General features: G+C 41.3%; 1 protein-coding gene across 2 annotated transcripts in view; it reads left to right on the top strand.

Annotated features, from left to right (window-relative positions):
• Nucleotides 1–27,712, top strand: part of tbck (TBC1 domain containing kinase) — a 201,835-nt gene that overhangs the window by 161,100 nt on the left and 13,023 nt on the right. For both annotated transcript variants that reach the window (XM_060851292.1, XM_060851293.1), the window contains one exon: nucleotides 14,843–15,002. In XM_060851292.1, the coding sequence (XP_060707275.1) occupies nucleotides 14,843–15,002 (160 nt within the window). The remainder of the gene's footprint in view (nucleotides 1–14,842; nucleotides 15,003–27,712) is intronic.

Consider the following 27,712-nt stretch of genomic DNA (forward strand, 5'->3'; position numbering starts at 1 on the left):
GTAAAATCCTGGCATGCTTCCCTTGAGCTCAGAAGTCAGATGAGGTGATTCAAAGTATTTAAAGTGGTAAAAGAGTTCAAAACAGTGAAAGTAAAGATATTCTAATTCCAATTCCTAATGGAGGAGCACAGAAAAAGGTTACACGTTGCTCTCAAAACTTAAGTAAATGACGTACAAGGAAAAGATTCACTTATCGGTGTCAAACAGGTTCTGTTCTGTTCATCTCGTTGTGTAATGTGTTTTCTTTTGGCACGCCCTTGTGAGCAGCCTTCTGTATAACTGCACATGAGGACAGCTTAGCAAGCACATTGTTTCCTGATGCCCCTTATTGCTTGGAAGAAAATGACTGAGAGAAGATACTATAGAAATGTTTGACATTTTGAAGGGTTTCGAAACATTTGACCCCATTCATTCCTGCTTCCATTTAGAGAAACACAAAGAATTGTGTTTAAAAATTAAGAGCAACAAGACAATAAAAATGCAGAAGAATATCTATTCACAAGAAGTACAGGAGCAGATTACTGGTGTGGCTGGTGGAATAAGAAATCTTATTGGATTTCATGAAGAAGCCAGCCAGGTTCCTGTCAACAAATGCATCTTGGGAAATAAATTAAAGGAATGATGCATGATAGAGATTGATTGACCGTGAATCCTTTCCTGGCCAACAATGTAGAATGATTAATCTATTTATCATCACAGCCCAATGAACACCACTCCGTATACAATTTGACTGTTTAAAAGCAGGATTCATTCTTGTGTTTGTAGAGTGAAAGATGAGCGTCTTATTTTGGGAATCCCTAAGACCTTCAGCTTTAACTACATTAATATCTTTCAGGCCATTGTGATTAGACCAACTTAGAGGCAATGAAAAGAATCTAAAAATCGCTGCTTAACATTTGGCGATGTTACCATTGCTGAATCCCCACAGTCAACATCCTGGGAGTTACCATTGTCAAGAATCTGAACTGGGCCACTGCTTAAAAAAAGTGTGATTACAATGGCACACCGGAGGCCAAGAATTCTGCTCCAAGTAATTCACCTCCAGACTCCCCAGGGCCTGTCGACTGTCTACAGGACACCATCAGGCATGTAATGGAATATTCTTTATTTACTTGTATACTTGCTATTCCAAAAACACTGAAGAAGCTCAATACCATCTGGATAAATCAACCTGTTAGATTCGTACCCATCTAACTCTTTCACCATTCACTCACTCCGTCACTGACTCATGGTATACACATGAATACCGTGCACTGAAGCAACTTACCAAGGGCGCTCAAACAATACTTTCCATACCCACAGCCTCTGCAGATACATGGAACTGTAGGATCCTCTCTAGGCCACACACCATCCTGACCTAGAATTAATATCACCATTCCTTTACTGCAGTTGGATCAAATTCCTGGAACACCCTCTCTAACAGCACTGTGGGTGTACTTACACCACAAGGACCTGCAGTGGTTCAAGAAGGCAGCTTGCCACCATCACCTTTAGGATGGTCAGGGATGGACAATCAGTGTTGGCCTAACCAGCAATGCCCACATTGTATAAATAAAGATTTGAAGAAGTCAAATATTTCAAAACATTTCCTCAATTTTAATTTCAAAGTTGGTTGGAGCAGACTACATCCTGAGGAGTCACTGATATAATTGTTTAGCCCAGCAGTTTTTTAAAAAAACATTTACTGGATGACGGCATCTTCGGCTAGGCTGGCATTTATTGCCCATCCCAATTGAAGGCAGTTGAAAGTCCACCACTTGCTGTGTGTCCGCAGTGACATGAAGACCAGACCCAGTTTCCTTCTCTAAAGGGCATTAGTGAACCAGATGAGCTTTTCCTAACCACCAACAATGGATTCGTGGTCATCATTAGACTCTTAATTACAGATGTTAATTGAATTCAAATTCTACCATCTGTCATGATTCGAAACCAGTTTCCCCAAAATATTACCTGGATCTCTGAATTAACAGTTCAGCGATAATACCACCAGGCCATTACCTAGTTGAGAAGTGATGCAATGTCCTCTTATGGAGACATACAGCACAGAAACAGACCTTTCAGTACAACCAGTTGTGCCAAACATAATCCCAAACTAACGAATCCCACCTGCCGGCTCCTGGCCCATATCCCTCTAAAACATTCCTACTCATGTACCTGTCCAATTGTCTTTTAAATATTATAATTTACCCACTTCCACCATTTCATCAGGAGGTTCATTCCACACCCTCTGTGGTAAAACATGTCCCTCTTCTGTCTTGTTTAAACCTCTCTCCTCTTATCTTAAAAATGTGTCCTCTAGTCTTGAAATCCCCCGTCTAGGGAAAAGATGACTACTATTAATTCTATCTATAGTCCTCCGTGATTTTATAATCAGGTCGCCTCTCCACTTCCTACTCAAACCTTCCATACGCTGCAACGTCCTGGTGAATCTTTTTTGAACCCTGTCCACCTTAATAACACCCTTCCTGTAACTGGGGGACCAGAACCTCCTGTTAACATTTTTTGGTTCAATGAAGGGAACAGACCGAGTTTCCAAAACTGCTCCTTAGGTTGAGGCGAAAAAATGCTCATGTCACTGAGAAGAAAAATTTCCAGTGATAAGGGTTTCAAAAGAACAGTCGAAGGATGATGAACTAAACAACAATTGGAGGAGAAAGCATTTAAAGGTACCTGTAAAACTAGTGTATTTTCACTTTTTTAGGTGATTACTGTAGATAATTAAGGGAATAATTGTGACTTGGCTATTCTGACCAGAGAACATTGAAACAGTACTGTTGTTTTAAACTGCACTTATCCACAGAAAATCATTTGTAGCTATGAAAGGAACCAATTATGCTGAAAGATTAATGGAAATGTTAATCTTATTATCTTAAGGGTTTTGATCAAGGATAATTAATCAAAGTTTATTTGTTTGAAGTTGGTTGAAATGCAGCAATTTAACTTTGCAGTACCATATAAATAGATTGCAATGTTGCCAATGTTTTATCTCAGGAATTTAAATCCTTCCACCTCCTTCCCTTGAATTGACTTGAAAATAATGCGAGTGATAGAAACTTACAAGGATTTAATGCTGTTGAAAAGTCCCAGTTGGATCCAGTGCCAAAATCTCAAGGAGTTTGGTATAACATTGTGCTCCTAGCAACCCAGTTTCTTCTACAATGTGTTCACTTTTTCCATTTGTTATCTGTAAGCCTGCATTACCTGTTAATGATATTGAGTTATGATCCATATTTGGAGGCATGCAGTCACAGTAGTTGGTGTCTTTTAATTCACACACACCAGATTATGGTTCAAAAGGTTTATTTGGAAGCACTAGCTTTCGAAGTGCTGCTTTTTCATCAGGTGGTTGTCCCCTGATAAACCTTTTTGACTATAACCTGGTGTTGTGTGATTTTTAACTTTGTCCATCCCAGTCCAAAACCGGCTCCTCCAAATCATACCTTTTAATTGACCAAGTTAATATTGTGAGGTACTAACTAGTTTTTTAAAACTTTTTAAAAAGTATTTGGATAAGCCTTCCACTTGTTTATCTTCCTTTAGCTTACCTTTTACAGTCATTGCATTTGTTCCTCAGTTGCTATCAATGCTCCTCTACCTGTCAGAAGCTGTCATGATGTCATGTTCCTTTGAACAATCACCGTGGGTGGCACGTTGGCACAGTGGTTAGCACTGCTGCCTCACAGCGCCAGAGACCCGGGTTCATTTCCCGCCTCAGGCGACTGACTGTATGGAGTTTGCACGTTCTCCCCGTGTCTGCGTGGGTTTCCTCCGGGTGCTCCGGTTTCCTCCCGCAGTCACAAAGATGTGCGATCAGGTGAATTGGCCATGCTAAATTGCCCTTAGTGTTAGGTAAGGGGTAAATGTAGGGGTATGGGTGGGTTGCGCTTCGGCGGGTCGGTGTGGACTTGTTGGGCTAAAGGGCCTGTTTCCACACTGTAAGTAATTTAATCTAATCTAACTTTTTTTAGTTGGTTTGTAGATTATTGTCTACAAATGAACTGCCAAAGAATCTTGTATCACAACAATATCTGTGGTATTCAAAAGTTACGTTGTTGGCTGTAAAGCATTCGGGGAGGTGGAGCAGCATGGTGCCTCAGTGGTTAGCAGTACTCCATCACAGTGCCAGGGATCTAGGTTCGATTCCAGCCCTGGGTGGTTGTCTGTCTGAACCTGTGTTAATACAAAGCATTAACTCTGCCTCTTCACAGATGCTGCCACATCTGTTGAGTTTCTCCAGCTATTTCTGTTTCATTTTGTTTCAATACTTGATGTAAAGATGGATGAGGAACCACAGGAGTTTGCACGTTCTCTCTCTGTGTTTTCCAGTATCCTCCCAAGTCCAAAAGTGTGCACATTCAGTGAATTGGCAATGCTAAATTACCCATAATGTTCAAGAATGTGCAGGCTAGGTGCATTAGCTTTGGGAGATGCGGGGTGGGTAGGAAAGTCAGTTTGAGAGGAGTACTCTTTGGAGGGCTGGTGTGGATTCAATTGACTGACTGGTCTACTTTCACACTGTAGGGATTCTATGAGATGCTGAAACAAAGGGTACAAATAAACGCAGTTCTTATTATCGTTCTTTGTAAATAGTGTTAATGGAGGTATGAAAAAATAAATAAACCAGGCTATCTGTCATTCCCCATACCTCTTTTGCAAAAAGCTTCACACTCCTGTGGTCCATCAGTTCACTTCATGCTGCTGAGCTTTGTTCAATTGTCATTACAAGATTCCCTTTGACTGTATTTCCCAATCTTCTGTTAAGAAATTTCAGCACTTTCCTTGCCAGTCTTTGTTGCCATTTGTAAACACTGCTTCCAAATATTAATGCAGTTCCCTCCAATTAGCATTGTTGCTCCTTTGACCTCAGTCCCAAAAGCCAGATATGAAGTTTTTTTCTCTTCCATCTCATTGAACCTTGATTACTCCTCACAAGAACACTAAACAATAAATAGCTAAGAGTAACATGTATTCCATTGTATGTCATGAATCTGCCACAAAGTTGACTGTCTATGAAATTAAAATTAAGTATTCTATGCAATTTAGCCAAAGAGATTGCTAATGAAATTAGTTAGAGCAGTGCATTTGAACTAAATTTTGCACCTCTTAGTTGGTAGCTGATTAATGCGTCAGCTTTAATGGTTCTAATGGCATCAGTTAGACCACAAGACATAGAAGCAGAAGTAGGCCATTCAGCCCATGGAGTCTGCCCCATCACCTACTGAGTTTAAGGCTGGTCTAGTAATTTTCAACTCCACTTTTCTGCTTTCTTCCCATAACCCTTGATTCCTTACTGATTTAAAAAAATCTGTCTACCTCAGCTTTGAATATACTTAGAGACCTAACCACCACGGCCTTCTGTGGTAAAGGATCCCATAAATTCATTTTTCTCTGAGAGACCACATTCCTCCTCATCCTTGTATTAAACGGGTGACCCCTTACTCTGAAATTACGCTCATTTGTACTAGAAATTCCTTCCAGAGGAAACAATCTATTTGCATCTGTCTTGTGAAGATGCATAATATTCATGTGTTTCAATAAGGTCTTCTTTCATTCTCATAGACTTCAATGAATGCAAGCCCACCTACTAAAACTTTCCTCATAAGACCAATTTGTGGGCAGCACGGTGGCACTGCTGCCTCACAGCGCCAGAGACCCTGGTTCAATTCCCATCTCAGGTGACTGACAGTGTGGAGTTTGCACATTCTCCCCGTGTCTGCGTGGGTTTCCTCCAGGTGCTCCGGTTTCCTCCCACAGTCCAAAAATGTGTGGATTAGGTGAACTGGCCATGCTAAATTGCCCATAGTGTTAGATGAAGGGGTAAATGTAGGGGAATGGGTCTGGGTGGGTTGCGCTTCGGTGGGTCGGTGTGGACTTGTTGGGCCGAAGGTCCTGTTTCCACACTGTAAGTAATCTAATCTAATCTAAGACGATATCTCCTTACTGGAATCAAACTAGCGAACGTTCACTTTAGGGCAGTGTCAGCATTATTCCAGATGTGATTCTCCATTGCACACACACCAAATAGTTTGCTGGGAATTGGCTTTAAATTGTTACAGCGTCATTCACTGAGATGATAAAATTGGCTGGAAAGCCAGAGAGAGATGGCAAAATTTGCTTGCCCCCAGATTGGAGTCAGGATACAGAAAGCCCCAGGGCACTCTTCTGCATCTGTTCCATGTTTTCCTACCTTGACTGTACTCGATGCTATAATTAAACAGAGTTTTGGATGCTGGAGATCTGAAACTAACAAAAACAGAAATTGCTGGGGAAATTCAGCAGGTCTGGCAGCATCTATGGAGAGGGAACGGAATTAACGTTTTGCGTCTATGAAACATTAGCTCCGTCTCTTCACAGATGCTGCCATATCTACTGAGTTTCTCCAGCTATTTCTGTTACCTTTTGTTCCAATACTTGACGGAAAGATGGATGAGGAACCACAGAAGCCAATGTAGCCTTTGTCTGATAATGCCAAATGGGAAATATCAGATCAACTGGCCATTATGTATCTCTCCCAACAAATGGAAATCAGGAGAGCGACTGGCTGTTCTGATTTGTACTGTGGGCCAAAACTCAAAATGATTTCATCTCCCAGTTTGGAACTGGTTGTTGCCATTAATAGGCACCAATTCACAGAAACCTGTGTGTGTTTCTTTATTAACTTGTTCAAGAGTAATTCAAGCAATGATGTCAGCTGCAGAATAAAAACGAGAGCCCTAAAAGTCGATTTAGCATGCTGCAAAGCTGAGCTATGTTTAGAACCAAGCTTGTTGCCTGTGATAGATGTCCAATTGGCACACACCCTGCGAGCCAACTACAGGAAAAGGGCCTTGCTTTTCAATAATCTCGTCTATGCTGATGCTCAGAAATTTGCCAAGAGTTTTATTTTGTTGAAGAGAAAGGAGTTTCTTTGTAGTACACAGGAAGCTGGGAGAACAGCCTCTTGGCCATGGACCTATTGGTGTTACTGAATTACCAAGTACAAAAGACTCCACGAGATGCTGTTGACTTAAATTTGCAGCTCGGTGAAGCTGAATTTTCAGGGTGGTTGTGTTCCTCAGGAAATAGCTACTGTAAAAGTAATTAGAAATGGAGGACAGCACAGCTTCCTCAGAGCAAGGTCTCCACACTCATTACCTGACAGTGATTGAAACGTTAGAGGAAGGAGATAGAAAGATGAAAGCAGTGAGGTGATGACCCTTATTAGAGCATCTTCCTCCCTCTTTCCCCCGGCAAGGAGCATGAATCCTTTTGTCTAGGGCAGGACACACAAGCTCACACTGGGGGTTGTTTATTTACATTAGTACTTGGAAATGAGATAGTGATTAAACTGCAGTTAGCGGGTGCAAGATATTTCAGGAGAACAAATTAAAAAACAAGCTCTTTTAAAGCATTGTTAAACTCACAAACTGTTTGTGACTGGTTCAGTCTCTCATACACATCTGGTAGATTAAGAGGCAGTTTGCTTTCATGCGTTATGGGAAGATTTACTTTGGGTTGTTTTGGTTAATGTAGTAAAATAGTGTAAAAGAGCAGCAGGAATCCAACCAGTATAAAGTCACGCGCACATTTAAAGGAAACAGTAGCACTAAAACGTAAAACGGTGCAAATACTCCTCCTAGTACAAAACTTCAAACTATTATTGAATGTTTTCATCAGAATGCCTTTCCAGTTGTGTATGTATTATCATGATTCTCATTATTACAAACCATAGAAACTAAAAGCAATCAGACTTGGTTAAGGTGGAGAGATGCTCAAAATCATGAAGCATCCTGACAGAGTGAACACAGTGAAATGTTAATGGATGTATCAAGAATCAGAGGTTACTGCTTTAAAGTGAATAAGAAAAGAATCAAAGATGTGGGATATTATTAAACTGCAGAGGGTTCAGAAGAGATTTACCAGGATCTTACTGAATAGGGAAGGTTTGAGGTATAAAGAAAGGTTGGGATATTTTTTTCCCTGGTGCATAGGAAGGTGAGAGGTGACCTTTGGGGTTTATAAAATATGCGAGGTATAGATAGTGTTAATGATAATTGTCTTTTCCCTAGGATGAGGAATTTCAAGATAAGGGCCTACATTTTTAAGATGAGAGGAGATTTAAAAAAGATATGGGGGCAATTCTTTCACACAGAGGGTGTACTGAACTTCCTGAGGAAGTGCTGGATGTGGGCACAATTAAAATGTTTAAGGGATACATGGATAAGCATATGAATAGGAAAGGTTAGGAGGGATATGGGCCAGGAGTAAATAGGTGGAAATTGTTTTGTTTGGGATGATGGTCGGCACGGACTGGTTGGACCGAAGGGTTTGCTTCTGTGCTATGTGACTCTGTGATTGTATGATCCTAGTGCCATGAGGGAAAGTTAATTTGCGTATGGTTAGGATAAGGAATATATTTAGGACAGGATGTTGGAGGAAGATTTAATCGTGGCTTTGAAAGCACAATTAGGTAATTACTTGAAGAGAATAAAAATTGTGGACTATGGAGAAATGTCAATGAAATGGATCCAGCTGAGGTGCTCTTGCTCAGAGCCATAACAGGAGCAACAGCCCGAATGGCCTCCATCTCTGCTGTACACATCCTACTAATTGATTACAAACTGTATCATAATGCAGCCTCACTAATGCAGATATTTGGAATCTCTTATGATTGAACCTTCCTATAGCAAACCTATTACTTGGTTAGACCACACATAATTCAGATATCTACATTATCAAAAGGACATAGATAACTGGAGAATATGAAAATAAAACTCTAAGAAATAATGAGCTTCACAAGGATGATGCCAAAATGCAGAGGAAAGTAATATGTTTCATAAAAGATTGAACAGACTGAGTCCCTTTTGTTTCTACAGAAGAGGTTAAAGAGTCCACGATTGGGGTTTATGTCTATGAATGTGTTTGATGAGGGAGACATAGAAATAAAATGTTTCCATCTTCAGAGGGAGTCCAAATCCAGAGGACAAAAAATATCAACATGATCATCCCTGAAATCCAGTGAGAATTCTGGAGAAATGTCTTTTCCCAACAAGTGGTACCAACATAAAATCATACCCTACAAGGATCAGTAAAGCTGGTGAGAAGGTGAATTTAAAGGAAACTAGATACACATGAAGGTGAAAGGAGTAGAAGGATATCCTGATAGGCATGATGAAGTCCGGTTAGAGGAGGCTAATGATGAGGTTAGTTAGACTGAATGACCTATTTCCAGGCTTGAACCTCTGTCTGCATTTAGAGTCATGTAGATGTACAGCATGGAAATAGACTCTTCAGCCCAACTCGTCCATGTCAACCAGACATCCTGAATTAATCTAGTCCCATTTGCCAGCATTTGGCCCATAATCTCTCTAAACCCTTCCTGTTCATATACCCATCCAGATGCCTTTAAAATTATGTATTTGTACCAGTCTCCACCACTTCTTCTGGCAGCTCATTCCATATACACATCACCTTCTGTGTGGAAAAAGTTGCCCTTAGTTCCCTTTATATCATTCCCCTCTCATCTTATACCCTCTATCCTGGGGAAAAGACTTTGGCTGCTCACCCTAGCCATGCCCCTTGAAATTTTGTGAATTTCTACAAGATCACCCCTCAGCCTCCACTGCAGAGAGATAAGTCCCAGCCTATACAGCATCTCCCTATAGTTCAAACCCTCCAACTCTGGCAACATCCTTGTAAATCTATAATGAACCTTTTCAAGTTTAACAATATCTTTCCGACAGCTGGAAGACGAGAATTGAATGCAGTATTCCAAATGAGGCCTAACTGCTGTCTTATATAGCCACAACATGATCTCCCAACTCCTATACTCAACGCACTGACCAATAAAGGGAAGGATACCAAATGCTGCCTTCACTATCCTATCATGGGGAGAAAGTGAGGTCTGCAGATGCTGGTGATCAGAGCTGAAAATGTGTTGCTGGAAAAGCGCAGCAGGTCAGGCAGCATCCAAGGAACAGGAAATTCTACGTTTCGGGCATAAGCCCTTCATCAGGAATGAGGAAAGTGTGTCCAGCAGGCTAAGATAAAAGGTAGGGAGGAGGGACTTGGGGGAGGGGCGATGGAGATGTGAAAAGTGGAAGGAGGTCAAGGTGAGGGTGATAGGCCGGAGTGGGGTGGGGGCGGAGAGGTCAGAAAGAAGATTGCAGGTTAGGAGGGCGGTGCTGAGTTCGAGGGAATCGACTGAGACAAGGTGGGGGGAGGGAAAATGAGGTAACTGGAGAAATCTGAGTTCATCCCTTAAGGTTGGAGGGTTCCCAGGCGGAAGATGAGGCGCTCTTCCTCCAACCGTCATATTGTTATGTTCTGGCAATGGAGGAGTCCAAGGACCTGCATGTCCTTGGTGGAGTGGGAGGGGGAGTTAAAGTGTTGAGCCACGGGGTGGTTGGGTTGGTTGGTCCGGGTGTCCCAGAGGTGTTCTCTGAAGCGTTCCGCAAGTAGGCGGCCTGTCTCCCCAATATAGAGGAGGCCACATCGGATGCAGCGGATGCAATAGATGGTGTGTGTGGAGGTGCAGGTGAATTTGTGGCGGATATGGAAGGATCCCTTGGGGCCTTGGAGAGAAGTGAGGGAGGAGGTGTGGGCGCAATTTTTGCATTTCTTGCGGTTGCAGGGGAAGGTGCCAGGAGTGGAGGTTGGGTTGGTGGGGGGTGTGAACCTGACGAGGGAGTCACGGAGGGAGTAGTCTTTTCAGAACGCTGATAGGGGAGGGGAGAGAAATATATCCCTGGTGGTGGGGTCCGTTTGGAGGTGGCGGAAATGACGGCGGATGATATGCTGTATATGGAGGTTGGTGGGGTGGTAGGTGAGAACCTGGTGGCGGTTGGAGGGGCGGGGCTCAAGGGCGGAGGAGCGGGAAGTGGAGGAGATGCAGTGGAGGGCATCGTCGATCACGTCTGGGGGGAATCTGCGGTCCTTGAAGAAGGAGGCCATCTGGGCTGTACGGTATTGGAACTGGTCCTCCTGGGAGCAGATGCGGCGGAGACGAAGGAATTGGGAATATGGGATGGCGTTTTTACAAGGGGCAGGGTGGGAGGAGGTTTAGTCTAGGTAGCTGTGGGAGTTAGTCGGTTTATAGTAGATCCTATGTACCTGCAACTCCATTTTCAGTGAACTATAAACTTGCACTCCAAGGCCATGTTTGGTATGACTCTTTAGACAGTTAACATTCTGAGTCTGACTATGACTGGTTTGACATCTTCAGTACATGGCCTGAACTCTGTTTCTCCACAGATGCTGCTAAACTTAAGCATTCCCTGTGTTTGTTTTATATTTCCAGCATGCTATTTTGCTTTTATCTATGTGTTACTTCACCAGTCATAATAAAAACTGCAGCGTCCCCATCTCAATCCAGTCAAATCCTTGCGGACTTCTGTTTTTCGTAGGCCCTATTTCATCATTGTTTAAAAAAAAGACATACTTGCTCTGAATATTGCGAATTGAACAGTTTTGTCAGTAATAACAACGTGCTGTATTGAAAACAAACTGGTACAAACCGCAGAGATCTCCTTCACTGGTTGTGGGTTTCCAGTGTTGTGTGCAGTTGCATGTGGAAATGATTATCACATAATGCAATGTAATAAACACTATTCTTATCCTGTGGCTTTTCAAGTACCGCAGTTAAATATCTGTGAGAGACTAAAGTGATTGGGTGGTGCAGAGGCCACCTATACTGAAGTATCTACTTCAGCTAGTGGTGTACAGTTACAAATTAGACCGAAACCATTTTAAATTTTACAGTTAACTTCTCTATTTTCTTGACCTCACAGGAGTATATGTGGAGGAATCCCACCAATAGAAAAGTCATATGTTTCCCCACGCAACATTTGATCATTCATCAACATTATGGAAAGACATACTTATATTTCCTACATGTTTTACAAAGTGCAATAAATCCACTTCTCGGGGTACGAGACTTCAATACACAGATTTATTTATTTAAGTAACTGAATGGAATAAAATTACTGCCTATTTGTGGCTCAGTTACTCATAGTTTAGCTCATAATGAGCAGTTAAATGAAACTCTCCAATCAGTAGAGACTGTTACATTCAAGTTATCAAGTACTTAATCCAGTCACAGTCCCTATTACATTGTCAATGCAGAATTATGTTGAAAAAAGTTTAGTCTACAATCAGGTATCAGATTTCATTCTCTGGACTCATACATTAACAGTGTTTTCTCTCCACACAGGCTGCCTGATCTGCCAGCATTTTCTATTTTTGTAACACGTTTACATTCCCGCCTTATATACTGATCTAATACCTGGCTCTGATTTATATGTATCTCGTGTTTATATTTCAATGCAACTTTAATGTTACAAGCAGAAAGAAACCACATTTAGCATTCACACTATGACTTGGGACATTCCAGAGCAAATTTGCAATTCCTCAGTTTCTTTCAAAGTGTTGACAATGTTGTCATTGAGGAAATGCTAATTTGCACAGGACAAAGAGACCTGGGAGTGCAGGTTCATAGCTCCTTGAAAGTGGAGTCGCAGGTAGATAGGATAGTGAAGAAGGCGTTTGGTATGCTTCCTTTTATTGGTCAGAGTATTGAGTACAGGAGTTGGGAGGTCATGTTACGGCTGTACAGGACATTGGTTAGGCCACTGTTAGAATATTGCATGCAATTCTGGTCCCCTTCCTATCAGAAGGATGTTGTGAAACTTGAAAGGGTTCAAAAAAGATTTACAAGGATATTGCCAGAGTTGAAGGATTTGAACTAGAGAGAGAGGCTGAACAGACTGGGGCTGTTTTCCCTGGAGTGTCAGAGTCTGAGGGGTGACCTAATAGAGGTTTACAAAATTATGAGGAGCATGGATAGGATAAATAGACAAAATCTTTTCCCTAAGGTCGGGGAGTCCAGAACTAGAGGGCATAGATTTAAGGTGAAGGGGAAAGATATAAAAGAGACCTAAGGGGCAACTTTTTCACATAGAGAGTGGTACATGTATGGAATGAGCTGCCAGGAAGTGGTGGAGGCTGGTACAATTGCAACATTTAAAAGGCATTTGGATGGGTATATAGAGCAGGTGCTGGCAGGTGGGACTAGATTGGGTTGGGATATCTGGTCGGCATGGACGAGTTGGACCAAAGCGTCTGTTTCTATGCTGCACATCTCTATTTCTCTACAACAAGGTTCCGCAAGCAGAAATAAAAGAATGGCCAACTTCATTTCTTGATATTCGTAAAGGAATAGCAATTGGCCTAGAAACTTCCCAACCCTTCCTCAAATAAAGCCATCGGATATTTTGTGCCTACCTGAGAGGGCAGATTGGACATGAGTTTAATGTCTCATCAGATAGAGAGACACCTGCAGCAGTGAACCTTTCCCTCAATGCTTCACCAATATTGACTATTCCAAAGGCTAAGAACTATCTGTCTTTTAGAAGTTGTTGGAATTAATATCTACTGATTTTTGGAGCTGGGGACAGATCAGGGAGTGGGGAGCAGCAGTGCTCACCTGGTAGCACATAATGAGTCCTATTTTTGACCAAGTAGGAATTTTCTTCTGTGATTGTACCCTCAATTACATCTGTTAAAAGAAGCATGCATCTGGATTTTATCTTATAGCTTGAGCATGATGTAAGCATTAAATAGTTATTGTTCTATGTGCTGCTGATTGCTGCGAATTCCAGAAGCAAAAATGTGATGTCTTTAACCTGCAGAAAATTTAGTCAATCTCTTTGCAATGAAATTGATGTCTGTTTGTCATAGAATTTGAGCAGCATTACTTCTGAAAATGATCTTGACTCAACCTAAGTATGCTTTTAGTGTCCAATACATTAAGGGCTGATTTGAGACAGTGGTATTGTCCCTATCTCTGAGGCAGAAGGCCCAGGTTCAAGTCCCACCTACTCCAGAAGCATGTAAGAACCATCTCTGAACTGGTCGAATGTAAAATATCTTTAATACCCAGTGCCAGAGCAACACGGTAAAGTAAGACAGCCATAGCCTATTGATTCAAGGATTACATTTGCTCACACCTCACTAAACTTTGTTCGTAATATTTGCAAATGAACAAATTAACAGACATTTCACAGTATGGATTAACATGGATTGTAATCAAAATAGTGTTTAAATATCTCCTATACGTTGAAAAAATATAGCAATATTTATTGAATAAAGAACATACCTTTAAACAAAAAAACAGAAATTGTTGGAAAAACACAGCAGGTTTGGCAGCATCTGTGAAGAGGAATCAGTATTAACATTTTGGGTCTAATGCCTGTTCTTCAGAACAAGATCTGCTCAGACCTACTGAGTTTTTCCAACAATTTCAGTTTTGTTTAAAAGTATGTTCTTTGTTCAACTCAGCAGGTCTGAGCAGATCTTGTCCTGAAGAACAGGCATTGGACCCAATATGTTAGTTCTGATTCTCCTCACAGATGCTGGCAAGCATGCTTTGTTTTTCCAGCAATTTCTGTTTCTGTTTCTGGTTTCCAGCATCTGCATTTCTTTTGGATTTTGTTTTAGCATACCCTTAAATATTTCTTTCTATTATGTGGCTATCAAGACCCTACTTGCAACTGGATCACTTATGATCTTGTGAGTCATTTGCTGAAGTTACAAAGTGATTTAAAATGTTAATCAGTCTCCCGTGGAACACTAATAGAGAGTCAATGCCAAGAGTAAAGTTTCGGGTGCACAAGAGGTTACAGCATGGTAAACATGCCGTTTATGAGATGAATTATTATCGGTGTCAAACATACAGTTTCTCAAGGCTGTACACTCAGAATTCTATTGTGAATTCACTTAGCTAAAAGGAATGTAAATGTTTAAAATAATATTTCTTTATTTTCTTTACCCCTGATGCTTCTTTCCTTGACTGCACTTGTACCAGATTCACTCGTGGCCACATCAGTGGTAGCATTAACATTCCGTACAGTTCTGCCTTCAGCCTGGATGGTGAGCTGATCCCGTGTGCCTCCACCAGCTTGCTGCAGAGTTTTAAGGGGCGCGTTGTTGTCATTGTGGGGAACATCGTCAGGAACGCAGCTGATGTAAGTTACTATCCTGTGTCATTCAAAAAGACCATGCTGAACCACCACTGTTGCTGTGCCTAGGCTTTAGCTGCAGTTTTTTTAAAATCCTTGCTGAAGGGAAGATTTACAAAACCAAATAGACTTCGAACAAGAAAACAAACAGGTGATTACCTCAGTATTGAAGCTGAAACTGAGGCACTCTAAAGAGTTTGGATGCTGATGGGATAATGACAATAACATGTGGCATAGGGGGCCCTGTGTGAATGATTAATGAGCTTACCACCTTAACATCCTGAATGGGACACCTGCAGCTTCCTGGAACCATTAACCCTTCAACTCGAATAAGTTTTCCCAATGCATACATTCTTACTCCCATAAAGAAGCAGCAAAAAATGCTTTTGGTCCAATTTAAATGAGTCGTGTAGTAGAATGAAAACCGAATGGAATCTCAAGCACAGTAATTTAAATTAGTTATACTCTGGGAACTAACTTAAGGATCTCATTATTAACATTAGTGACCCCTAGGATAAAGCTTTGCTGCTGCACCTCATGTCAGTGCTAACATTATGGTGGACATCTGGAGTCAGTGCTCTGCCTGACCCTCCCAAGGAGTTATCTGCGACTCACTGAGGAGGTAGTGTTCTTGCCTTGTACAAGGCCCATTGCACAAGCTGCTTACATTCGAGACTCAAAAGGCCATCAGCAACTCCAAAGGAAATTTTCCAGGTTGCACAGGACAGTGGCTATGAAGGTGTAGCATTGGTAAATGTTGCTGGCATAATATTGTTTGGGTTCTGACTGTGGTAGACTCATATGTTGAGAGCCAGAAGCACAAACCAAGCATGTTTTTTGCCTTTTCCTTTCCTGGGATGTAGGAGTCTTAGCAAGGGCCAACATTTGTTGTCCATCCCAAACTGTCTTTGACCTGAGTAGCTGACCAGGCCATTTCAGAGAGCAGTTAATGGTCAGACACTTTGCTGTGGGTCTACAGTCACATGTAGATTTACACCAGGTAAGGACAACAAGTTTACTTCTCTGAAGAATATGAGCGAACCACATTAATTTTATGACAATCAAAAACTTCATGGGCACGATCATTAAAATAGCTTTCAATTCAGAACTTATGAACTGAATTAAATTTCACTAGCCCCTGTGGTGAGACTTGAGCCCAAGTCCGAGAGCATTAACCTGCAGTCTGAGTCTCTGGATTATTTGTCTAGTGAAGTTACCACTACACCACCATCTTCCCACCTCATTTAATCCAATCACACGAGCAAACATAATGTGCAAGATTTGCAAGGGGCATAACTCCATGACTAACATTTCAATACAGTACCTCCAGCAGTGCTACAAGGTCAGAGGCACAATCTAAATCAGCAACCAATGATTTGTGTGGATGCAAAAACCCTGTAGCAGTATCTGATGAAAAGCAAAATAATTTTCATAATCCAGGACAACTTTGATTCCTTGACCCAGCATTTACATAAACAGTGGATCACTTGCCCATTTTCTCTCATCTCCTTTTTCTGGGATCTTACTGTGCCTAAATGCTGTGACTACAGCATTTAGCTCCATGGTAGTAGTCACTGTGTTTTAGAAGTCATTCCCTGGCCATCAGGCACTTTTAGTTTGATGGATGGCACAACCCAGTGCTTTTTAATTACCATTTCTCAATCTTCAAGTGGATTGTGTCAAGAAAAAGTGCACAGGAAATATTTTTTACATTCTATCTGTGATTAATTCAAATTATAAACAGTACAGAGATTTCCTACCACTTCTATCTAATCACATATATTAACTGCTGGGAGAGTAGCACTTTGCATGTGTGCCTAACTGCAGGTTACTAAAGGCTGAAGCTTTGGAATTCCAAACAGATATGCCTGACTAGAAACTATGTTCCTGCTTCCTAGTTCTGAACAATAGCTGCTGTTGCTGATGGACAATTGTCATATTCAGAAAGAAAAGCCAAATAGTCCCATCTTTAAACTAAAACGTTTTTCAATAAATTACTGGTTGCTGAGTAAATTTGGGAATTTCAGTTTTGTGAGATGAGGTGAACTTTATTTTCAACAATCTGCCTAATGTGAGCTGAAAGTTATTAGACAATAGCCATAGATAATGGGCGGAATATTGTTGAGGTTTTGGGGTCTTGCCTGCTAGCAAGAGTTGCAGGTTGCCTCTATCTGGGACTGCCCACCGAGCCGCAAGCCAGTCGGGCAGCAACAAAGTGACTTGTCAGCCTTAACTTGGAAACAAGACACCAGTGGGTGGAGGTCTCACCTCTTCAGAGCTGCTGGTGAAGTAGAGGCTGGCAGCTTAGCAGTGCCACCGATATTGGAAGAACTATCAGAGGTTCAGCAGGGGGATGGGGCAGGCCTGGTGGTTAAAAGGATCAAGGTTGTCCTGGACTAGGAATACTATTCTGCTCTCCTTCAAGTGCTGCTACGGGGTTTTTGCATCCATACCAATCACAACCCTTTCAATGTCCAGTCCTTGAAGCAGGCATTGGGACAAGGTGACAGGCCTGTTGACAGCTACTCCCATACCCGTGTTGGGATGAGATCCTAAATGGGCTTGAATTGGCCACTTAAAGGCCTGAATGGCACCAGAACAGGGAGGTTGATGGGTCTTCCTGTCTTCCAGAATTTAATTCCAGCAAAGGCAATCCAGCAAAGGCAAGAAGGTGACGAGATTCAGGTACGGCAACATCTGCTGAACTATATACCCTTCCCAACTAAGTTAAAAATCACACAACTCCAGGTTATACTCCAACAGGTTTATTTGGAAGCACTAGCTTTTGGAGCGCTGCTCCTTTGTCAGGTAGCTGTGGAGAACACTATGGGCAATTTAGCATGACCAATTCACCTAACCTGCACATCTTTGGACTGTGGGAGGAAATTGGAGCACCCAGAGGAAACCCACGCAGACACAGGGAGAATGTGCAAACTCCACACACAGTCGCCCAAGGCTGGAATCGAACATGGGTCCTTGGCGTTGTGAGGCAGCAGTACTAACCACTGTGCTGCCCATTATTGAATATTAAATAACCCAATTTCAAAACACTTGCAGACATCTAATGGCATTTTCTGTGGTGGAGAATTAGCAGTATCAAAAGACATTGCTGACTTCACAATATAACAATGAAGACTTCTTATTGTCCTATGTTGACTAAGGCTAGTGAAATATTTCAAACATCTTTGTTTCAGTATTGTACTTACACTTGCAATAGTTTAATAGTCTAACATTATCCCAGTAAATTGCACTTCTTTTTAATACAAGGAACCTGACCAGCACTACTGTCCCCATCTGGTTACTATGTCAAGTGTACTGCTCCTAACTGGGGGAAGGAATATAGCACTAATAGCCGTGACAAAATACTGATGACCTGAGGTTGCAGATCTGCTGGTTGACCCTCCACCATGAAATGCTAGCACATGTTAAACTTTGACCTAATGCTGCCACTGATGAGTGTTTGCATCACTCAGTGTCAGAGCTGTGTAAATCACAATGTTGTTTGCATCAATTACTGACTGTGCATGTTTTCTTTTGTTTGTTAGTCAAACCATTGTGACAAGTTTCTTCCCCGGCATCTGTCAGTAGTATTATTGATAAAAGGGGACAGCAGAATCTGCATGTGGATAGAGAACTGAAATCACGATTGTTAAAACTTGTGCAGATTTCCTAGCAGTTGCACTCATTCATACAAGTCAATATGGTAGAATCCCACAATGTCCAGCATTGATAGGCACGAGAACTGTTCCTTTCAACATTTCTTGTACGTTGATATTAATGTGCTGGTTCTGTTAAAGTATGTTGTATATTTATGTACAATATATGTGCATTTAAGTTTCACACAGACATACGCACTCGTATGTCTGAGTGGCACAGTGATTAGCACTGCTGCCTCACAGCACCAGGGTCTCAGGTGAATTGGCCATGCCAAATTGCCCATAGTGTTAGGTGCACCAGTCAGAGGGAAATGGGTCGGTGTGGACCGGTTGGGCCGAAAGGCCTATACACACACACACCAACATACTCACACCCACACACGCACACCAACACCCACACACACACGCCAACACACACACACCAACATCGGCTGAATGTTGCTTCACACTCATCCAGCAATTGCAGCAACAGGACTAAATAAGTCAGAGCTACAGAATGCAAAGCAAGTGAACTTATTGTCAACAAAGAATTAAATTATGAAGAAGGTTCTGATGAAGTGGCCTCATGAGCACTGCCTTGTCTGATCCTGGTCCCAAAGAAACAAGAGCCACACACACACACGTGGGTTGGGGGAGAAAGTGCAAAGAAGGAGAGTTCAGATAGGTTTTTCATGTGGAATGGGACCATCTTGCTAATGATATTAAATAGAGTTTTTTGGGAGTTAATGGTATGGAAAAGTTAATGAAGAATAGTACGACATCTGTTCCAGCAGTCCAATGGGATATAGGTTCAAATCAATAATCAGGAAGTTCTCCTTCACACAGGGGAGGATTATCACTTGGAATGGACCCTGTAGAGTAGTAAAGCCAAAAACTATCAGATCATTTAATAATTCGACTGGGAAACTTGCAGACAGTGTCTGGATGGACCATGTTTATTGTGTGCTAAATTCAATGAGGTAGGAAATGCAGATAGATTAATAAACTCCGGTTTAAACCCCCTCCCAGCTAGGATTATTTTGTTTTATTGTGAACTGTTGCTGAAAACTCTTTTACCCTTTTTGTTTCAATCTGGCAATGAAACAGCAAACACTGCATGACACCTTCTGTCAGTAGTCTCAGATGTAGTTTTATTCAGGTTTATAAATACATTAGTTGAATACAGTGGAGTGTAGATTATTTGAATTTGTTACCATGGACCAAAGACTTTGTCGGTAACAACTTAATCAGCTCCAGCAACGTGGAGAGAGAAAATATAAAGACCTCCTGCTCAACAGAAACTCCAGGAGGACTGGAAGCTCATATTTTCCCAAATTCTCTGAACAGCAGCATTCCACTTTTGACCCGAATTGAAACCAAAATTCCAGCTACAGGAACTTACTTTAAGCCTGGTCCAAAATGATTACAAAATAATTGCCTGCAAATTGCTTTAGAAAAGTCAGGATAAATTTTAAAGATGGCATCTTCGAAGCAAAATGGGAATTTGTGTATTCCTCCAATGATATTATTTGCAGTCCCGTCCTTTTCTGCCATCTCCCTGACACATCCATTCTTCTCTAGGAACCCCCATTTATCATCGGTAAGCTCTGGGTCATGTCTCAATGCCCTGTTCCCAGTTCTGCCCCTCACAGTAGGATTAGATAGGGTGGACATTGAGAGCCTTTTTCCTCAGCATGAGGAGACATAGCTTTAAATTGAGAGGTGATAGATATAGGACAGATGTCAGAAGTAGGGGCGTGGAACACCCTACCTGCAACAGTAGTGGACTCGCCAAATTTCAGGGTATTTAAATGCTTATTGAATAACCATACAGATGATAATGGAATAGTATAGGTTAGATGAGCTTCAGATTGGTTTCACAGGTTGACGCAACATAGAGGGCTGAAGGGCCTGTGCTGCGCTGTACTATGTTCAATACAACATTGCCTATCCTCGAATCCATTTGGATGGAGTATAGCGTGGGTACATAAACAGTTTCTGTGATAAATGTGGCCACAAGAAATTACACTGGGAAAAGTTTACTGAAAGTGTGCACAAAACATAAGATTTTTAACATGTTAAGAAAATATGAGCTTGTATTTCAACCTGTCATCTTATTGTACTGCACAAGATTCTTAAAGGACTCGACATGGTTAATGTTTTAGGCAGGGTACACAGTGTAGAGGATAGAGGAGGTGTTGTTTTCCCTTGTGGGAGAATCCAAGACCAGAGGGCATAACCTCCCGAGTAAGAGATCACACATTTAAAATAGAGATGAGGAGGAATTTCTTCAGTTATGGTAGTGAATCTGTGAATTTTTTTTTAACCACAGAGGGATGTTGAGGCTGGATCATCAAGCAAGCCCAGGGCTAAGATAGATACTTAATCAGTAAAGAAATCAAAGGTTATGGGGAAAAGACAGGAGACTGGAGTTGAGGATTATCAAATCAGCCATGATCTTATTTGGTAACGGAGCAAAGTCGATGAGCTAAATTGTCCACTTCTGCTGCTGTAACTTATGGTCTAAATATTTGAATAAATGTTCACTGAACAGGAAGAAATGGTCAGCAGGTCAGACAGCAGCTGTGGAGAGAGAAATAGGATGAATGCTTCAGGTTAATGAGCTATCTTCAAAAAAATACTGTATGGGGTAGCAGCAACTTATGAAACTTTTCACATGTAATTGTGCAATCTCTATATCCTTGCTCCATTTCCTGCATTTTTGTGCCCTGCCTTCCTTCCTAACAGAGTAACATGCCTCAAGTCACTCTATAAGATTGTTTAAAACAATGTGACACTAAGCCATGCAGGGAAATTTGGTCAGATCACCTGGGGTTTGATCAAAAAAGTAAATATTAAAGAGGGAAGAAAGCAAGTTGGAGAGACTGAGAAGAGTTGGGTGACTATCCCATACCACTGAAGACATGGCTGCCAATGGTGGAGTACTTACAATTGGGGAAAATCCAGACCAGCTCTACAAGAGGAGTTCTGATATCTCTAAGGATTGTGCATCTGGTGGACAACAGAGATAGAGAAAACCAAGGCAGGACTTGCAAACAAAATCGAGATATTGCTTCACCAGGAGGCAGGGTAGGTCAGCAAATATAGGAGTGATATCCAAATGAGATTTGGTGCGATTTAAGGCACATGAACATGGACACAGGCACTTTTTTCTTCCCGTTCCAAGGGCTGCATAGATAGGATGCAGTTCCTCCAACACTCCCCTCCAAACTAACAGCAAATACGTTGATTGGTTCCAAAAACCAGTTTGTGAAATTGATCTTAAAAAGTGACTCTGGGTGTGAAGAAATACGTGTCTTTTGCATTGCTTTGTGGTGGATTCTGAATGCTGTATGTGGGAACTGGGCAGTAGTGTTGACCTGTACTTCCTCAGATACAAAAAAAAGGGATTATCCCTTATCTTAATGACTACTTTTAGTCAAAAACATAAACAGTTTAACCATCCATTTAGAAATACAACATGCCCGAAATAAGAAAAAGTTTCAAAGCAATTTTGCTGGAATCTCAAAACTACTTCAATTGAAAGATTAAGGCAAAGCCGATCAGACACCTCTTAGTTTGGTTTTACCCTGAAGGCAAAAAGTATAAGAGAAAGAGGATGAGCAGCAAATAGAGCTCACTGTAAAATGGTGCTGCAGGCCCAAAGCATTACTGAAGGAAAGTCAGTACATGATGCCAAAGCAGCGTATCTACTTATTAAGATGTCTGCGAGCACTGCAGTTGCTATTTCTTTCAGAGGAGCGTTGACCTTATGGTTGGTTAATCTTGAACGCTGTTGCAGTAATTGTGCACAGCTTTAACCCTTCAACTGTTGTCCACCCTTAAATCTCTCGACCTGGAGTTTCGTCTTTGAGCATAACCACAGAGGTTCGAGCCTAAAATGTCCCCAATGTCATTCTGTTTCTGCTGATGTCAAGTGAAGCCCACAAGTCTTCTCCAAGCTTATTAAAATATGCCCAAACTTTAAGTAGTCATAGAGATGTACAGCATGGAAACAGATCCTTCGGTCCAACCCGTCCATGCCAACCAGATATCCCAACCCAATCTAGTCCCACCTGCTAGCACCAGGCCCATATCCCTCCAAACCCTTCCTATTCATATACCCATCCAAATGCCTCTTAAATGTTGCAATTGTACCAGCCTCCACCACTTCCTCTGGCAACTCGTTCCATACACATACCAGCCTCTGTGTGAAAAAGTTGCTCTGTAGGTCTCTTTTATATCATTCCCCTCTCACCCTAAACCTATGCCTTCTAGTTCTGGACTCCCTGACCCCAGGGAAAAGACTTTGTCTGTTTATCCGATTCATGCCACTCATGATTTTGTAAACCTCTATAAGGTCACCCCTCATCAGCAGAAATGCTGAACTCGGATTCTCTGTGGCTTATTTGAGTCTTAAGCTTCAACTCATTGAATCATTATGCACACAAGTAAGTCGAAGATTGTGGGGACGTTTCTCAGTTTTTGTGTGGGTTATACCTGCAGCCAGAGAATGAAACTAAAAGTAATGAGCAAGCCACAGGAGGATTTATTTTCTTAAAATGAGTCCAAAAAAAGATTTCCATTAAAAAAAAGCACAAAATTGCTCTGCCCAAAAAATTGCAATGTGGAGGACTCTCACCCCTTGATATCAACCCTATTGGTCCTGTTCAAACTTGGGTATATGAGAGTCAGAGATATGACCAATGTTGTGGGTAGGAATTTCCTTGGGCAGAGGAAACTTTTAAGCTTGAAGAGGACTGTAGTTGTACAGGTTCCTTATTTGCACGTAAGTTCCCATTATTTTATGAACAGGTCTCTGAGTTGTGCCTAGATTACAAGTGTCTTCAGCACAAATGTGCAGAAACACCAAATCTCACCAGGATATCACCTTCTCTATATTTCTAATGGAATCATAAGCTGCTTCCTCATTAACCTCCAGACAATTTGATGGGATATACTCAGCACATTTAGAATGTTACACATGTAGTAAGCAGGGTGATTTTCTCTCTATGTAATCAGTGTCAAAAGAATGATTGATAGAAAATGTAGATTCATGCCCCACAGCACAGCACTTGAGAAAGAAAATATCACGTTAGTACCTGACCAGTAATCATTCAAGCAAAATACATTGAGATGTTTGCATATAGGTTTCTTGCTGGTAAGTAACAGTCCTGAAGCACAAGTGTTGCTGATGCATCAGAAGCAACTAAATAATTCTATAAAATGAATATGCAAAGTAAGAATCAAACTAGTTATTCCACACTCCATTATCAACTGTGTTAACTGAGATGGTTATTTCTACTAGTCCTCTCTGCACACTCTAACAAATTTGATCATCCTTGGCTTGGTATTTCATTACAATAGGCGCTGGCTAGATGTGGAAAGGTTATTTACCCTTGTGTGAGAGTCTAGAACCAAAAGGCATAATCTCAATGTAAGGTGTTGCACATTTAAGACAGATGTGAGAAGGATTTGTTTTCTCTCAGAAGACAGCGAATCTGTAGAATTCTTTAACCCAGAGAACTGTTGTGGCCGTGTCATTAAGTACTGTATATAGAACAACCTCAGTTATCCAAACATCAATTATCCAAATTTCAGATTATCCGAACAAGATCTCAAGGTCCCGTAAAAACGTCATTAGGCAGCTTGGTATTGGCATGCATTGCCTGATAACAGAGGCATGATTAGATGAGCGGCACACAGAAATTACCACTTGCTTATGATCAGATCAGTTACCCAAACGATCAGTTATGTAAGCAAAATACTTCCACACAACCCCCAACTCCCAAAACACCGGTCTTGTTCGGATAATTGAGGTTGTTCTGCATTTGACTCTGACACAGATATTTAATCAGTAAGGGAATCAAGAGTTATGGGGAAAAGACAAAGTAGAATTCAAGATTATCAGGGCAGCCATGATCTCGATTCGTGGAGCAGACTTGATGGGCTCTTATGTCTCGTGGCTTGTAATGTGTCCACAAGTTCTGAATACTCAGCTGAATCCTTCAGGTCCAGTTTTGATATGCGTAAGTCTTGAAAACCTGTTGCCAGGTAAATTGGTCAACTCCTTTAGGAGTGAATGCTATTGATTGTTTCCCTTTGGCTTTGTATAACCATCGGGTATTAGAGAGTTTCACAATTAGTTGTCATTACAAAATCTGTCAGTTTGTTGTAACCAAACTAAAATAATTATTTTTCTTGCTTGCCAAATGAGCCAGTTGACAAGATGACTGATGCAGTATTCAAGTATAACTGCCCCTAAAGGACAAAAAGCCTTTTGACGTATTGCCCCAGTAAAAGAATACCTCTGTGATTCTGTAGTGAGTAATTGAGAAAGGACATTAATAAAGAAGGAACACAATGTGCTTCCTAAAGCCAACAGTGTTATATGGAGCACATTAAACACCCAGAATTGATTAAACATACAGTGAATCTTTTCAATAATATTGCAGCATTTTATCTTTTCACGGAATGTACCATTGTCCTAGGGAGCATCTTTTCATTGCAGTTTTGTCTTCTGTGCATTAAAAGCAACTCTGGAAAATTGCTTGTTGCCTGATGCTTCAGCCAGGCTTAGATGTCCACGCTAAAAAACAGAGTAATTATAATGTAATCAGTGAAAGTTTGTTAAGAGGAATTTAACATTGAGGATTAGCGATATTACTACAATTTATCACGTATTTCAAATTTGGGAAATCTCTGATTCTTAGAGCTTGGAAACTTAATCTGGGTCCAGAAGAGACTATTAAAAGACGTGAAACTAAAAATCCCAAGTGAAGCCATTAGCAGGTGCCAGTTACACCACTGGCCTTGCTTGGGATGGGGCAGAGGCTGCTCTGGATTCGGAGGTACTTTGTCCAAAGGCTGCAGAGTGTCCTGCCCCTCTGACACGCTCTGCCCATAGTTACTGAAGGAGTAAGGCAGAAAACCTGCACAGTCTGCACCCCAAGCTTTCTAATCTGTCTCTGCTCAGTGTGACAACCAAATGCAGTAGAGGGGCAGAACATCTTTAGCCATATTAAGTCACTGAGCATCTTATAACAGTTAAAAATCTAATCTTTCATGAGGTCTTTATTATTGAGACCAAATTGCCATTTAGCTATTAATAAAATTGCAGGTCTTTCAGAGCTCTTTTGTGACCTTGTAAAATGTATAAATGCCTCCATTCAAAGTCTAACTATTGGAATTGTGTAAATGGTTGCAGCATGAAATTTCTCTCTCCATCATTTTGGATTCAAGTCTTCAGAGAAAGATGCCTGTCTTGGGTACAGTCAGCAGCTTTTCCAGAATAATTATTGTGCTGAGAGTATTCTTTCACTCGAAGATAATTGATTCAAATTAAATGATTCCTCTCTGTCAGCATCCTCTGGGTAAATAAATGTTCATTTTGAACGCGAGAGAATGTTAAATACAAGAATCCTGCATGCTGCTGTAATTATTCCAGTGCACCCACTGTGCTTACAAAGGAAGTGGTTCCATCCTTTTTAATTTGTGGTAAGTTTTAGATTTGTTCAATCCTCTGTCACTTAAAGCCTACTTGATACTGTGCGAAATGAAATGAAATTTCTCTGTGAAATGTTTGGAAAGTGTGTTTCATAGACCTTCCCTGGATGAAGAGCCTTCATCATTGAAAAGTGTGCTCTGTTCAGAGTTTCCGATTTCATTTCTCTACTCAGTATTTTGTGCAGTAACCCCCCTTTCACATCTGTAGTACATTTAGGACTTTTGTCTTTGATGTTGAGCAGATGCCATTGTGGCCATTTGAGCGAGAAGTTTTATAGAGTTGTAAGCGAGAAAGCTGATTTTCAGGCACAGCCTCAAATATGTCCTGCATTAGGGTTTTTTTATCTGACTGCAAAGGGTGGGCTATGAGTTTACACTCTGCTTATCACTAGTCCCAAAAGGAAACAGATGAAAAACATAATTGTAAAAGATTTGACCGAGTTCAGGATTTTAATGGAAGCTATTGACCCTAAAATTACAGGAATGACCCAGTATGTTGCACTTCTAAGTTTTGAGGCTATTATTGCACACCTGAGGGCCAGCAAGATTATGATTTAGTAGAAAGGTCAATGTCAGTACGTATTGTATTACAACTTAGGATTGTCATTTCAAAACTGGAGCATTTTTAACCTGTTTAAGCTGCTAAGTCTTGTATCAACTGCATACCATGAGTTGACAGGAATGTCTGTTGTTGTTGGTTGCTCTTTAATGATGAGATCCCTATATGTTTGCCACTGAGCTAGTTGCAGCTCATTGGACTTTATTGATGTATAAAATGGTCTATTAAATGTCATCACACCACAGATTGGTTAATTATTTTGGACATGGGTGACAGTTGGAGATCTGGAGCCTGAATCGCATCTCAAAGAGGACTTTTAAACAGAAACGAGAGGGCAAGTAATTTCTCACCACACAACCTGTATGGCAAGTTCAATAACTCCATACAACCCCATAGTCCCCAGTATCATCTTATGTGACATGGTGTTAAAAATTTTTTGATAGTCCTCAGTGGGGCATTTTGCAATGACTTACAACATTTAACAATCATGATTTGGAGATGCCGGTGTTGAACTGGGGTGTACAAAGTTAAAAATCACTCAACACCAGATTATAGTCCAACAGGTTTAATTAGAAGCACACTAGCTTTCGGAGCGACGCTCTTGACAACCACCTGATGAAGCAGCGTCGCTCCGAAAGCTAGTGTGCTTCCAATTAAACCTGTTGGACTATAATCTGGTGTTGTGTGATTTTTAACATTTAACAGCATTATATAAATGGAACTTGTTTCTGAGTTGTTGTTCATTCAATGTTAGTTTTCAGGGAAGGTCTGAGGCACACATTTGACTAGAACCACTGTCTCCTTATACTACAGTTAGTTAGCTCCATGGGCTGGATAGCTGGTTTGCAAGGCAGTGTGATGCCAACAGTGTGGGTTCAATTCCTGCACTGACTGAGTTTCCCTTGAAGTACTGTCCTTCTCAACCCCTCCTCTCACCTGAGGCATGGCAACCCCTGGATTAAGCCTCCACCAGAAGCCGCTACCCCCCACCTTCTCTCTCTCTCTCATCCCTTCTC

The sequence above is a fragment of the Hemiscyllium ocellatum genome, chromosome 36 (assembly GCF_020745735.1).
Source record: "Hemiscyllium ocellatum isolate sHemOce1 chromosome 36, sHemOce1.pat.X.cur, whole genome shotgun sequence".
Taxonomy (NCBI): Eukaryota; Metazoa; Chordata; class Chondrichthyes; order Orectolobiformes; family Hemiscylliidae; genus Hemiscyllium; species Hemiscyllium ocellatum.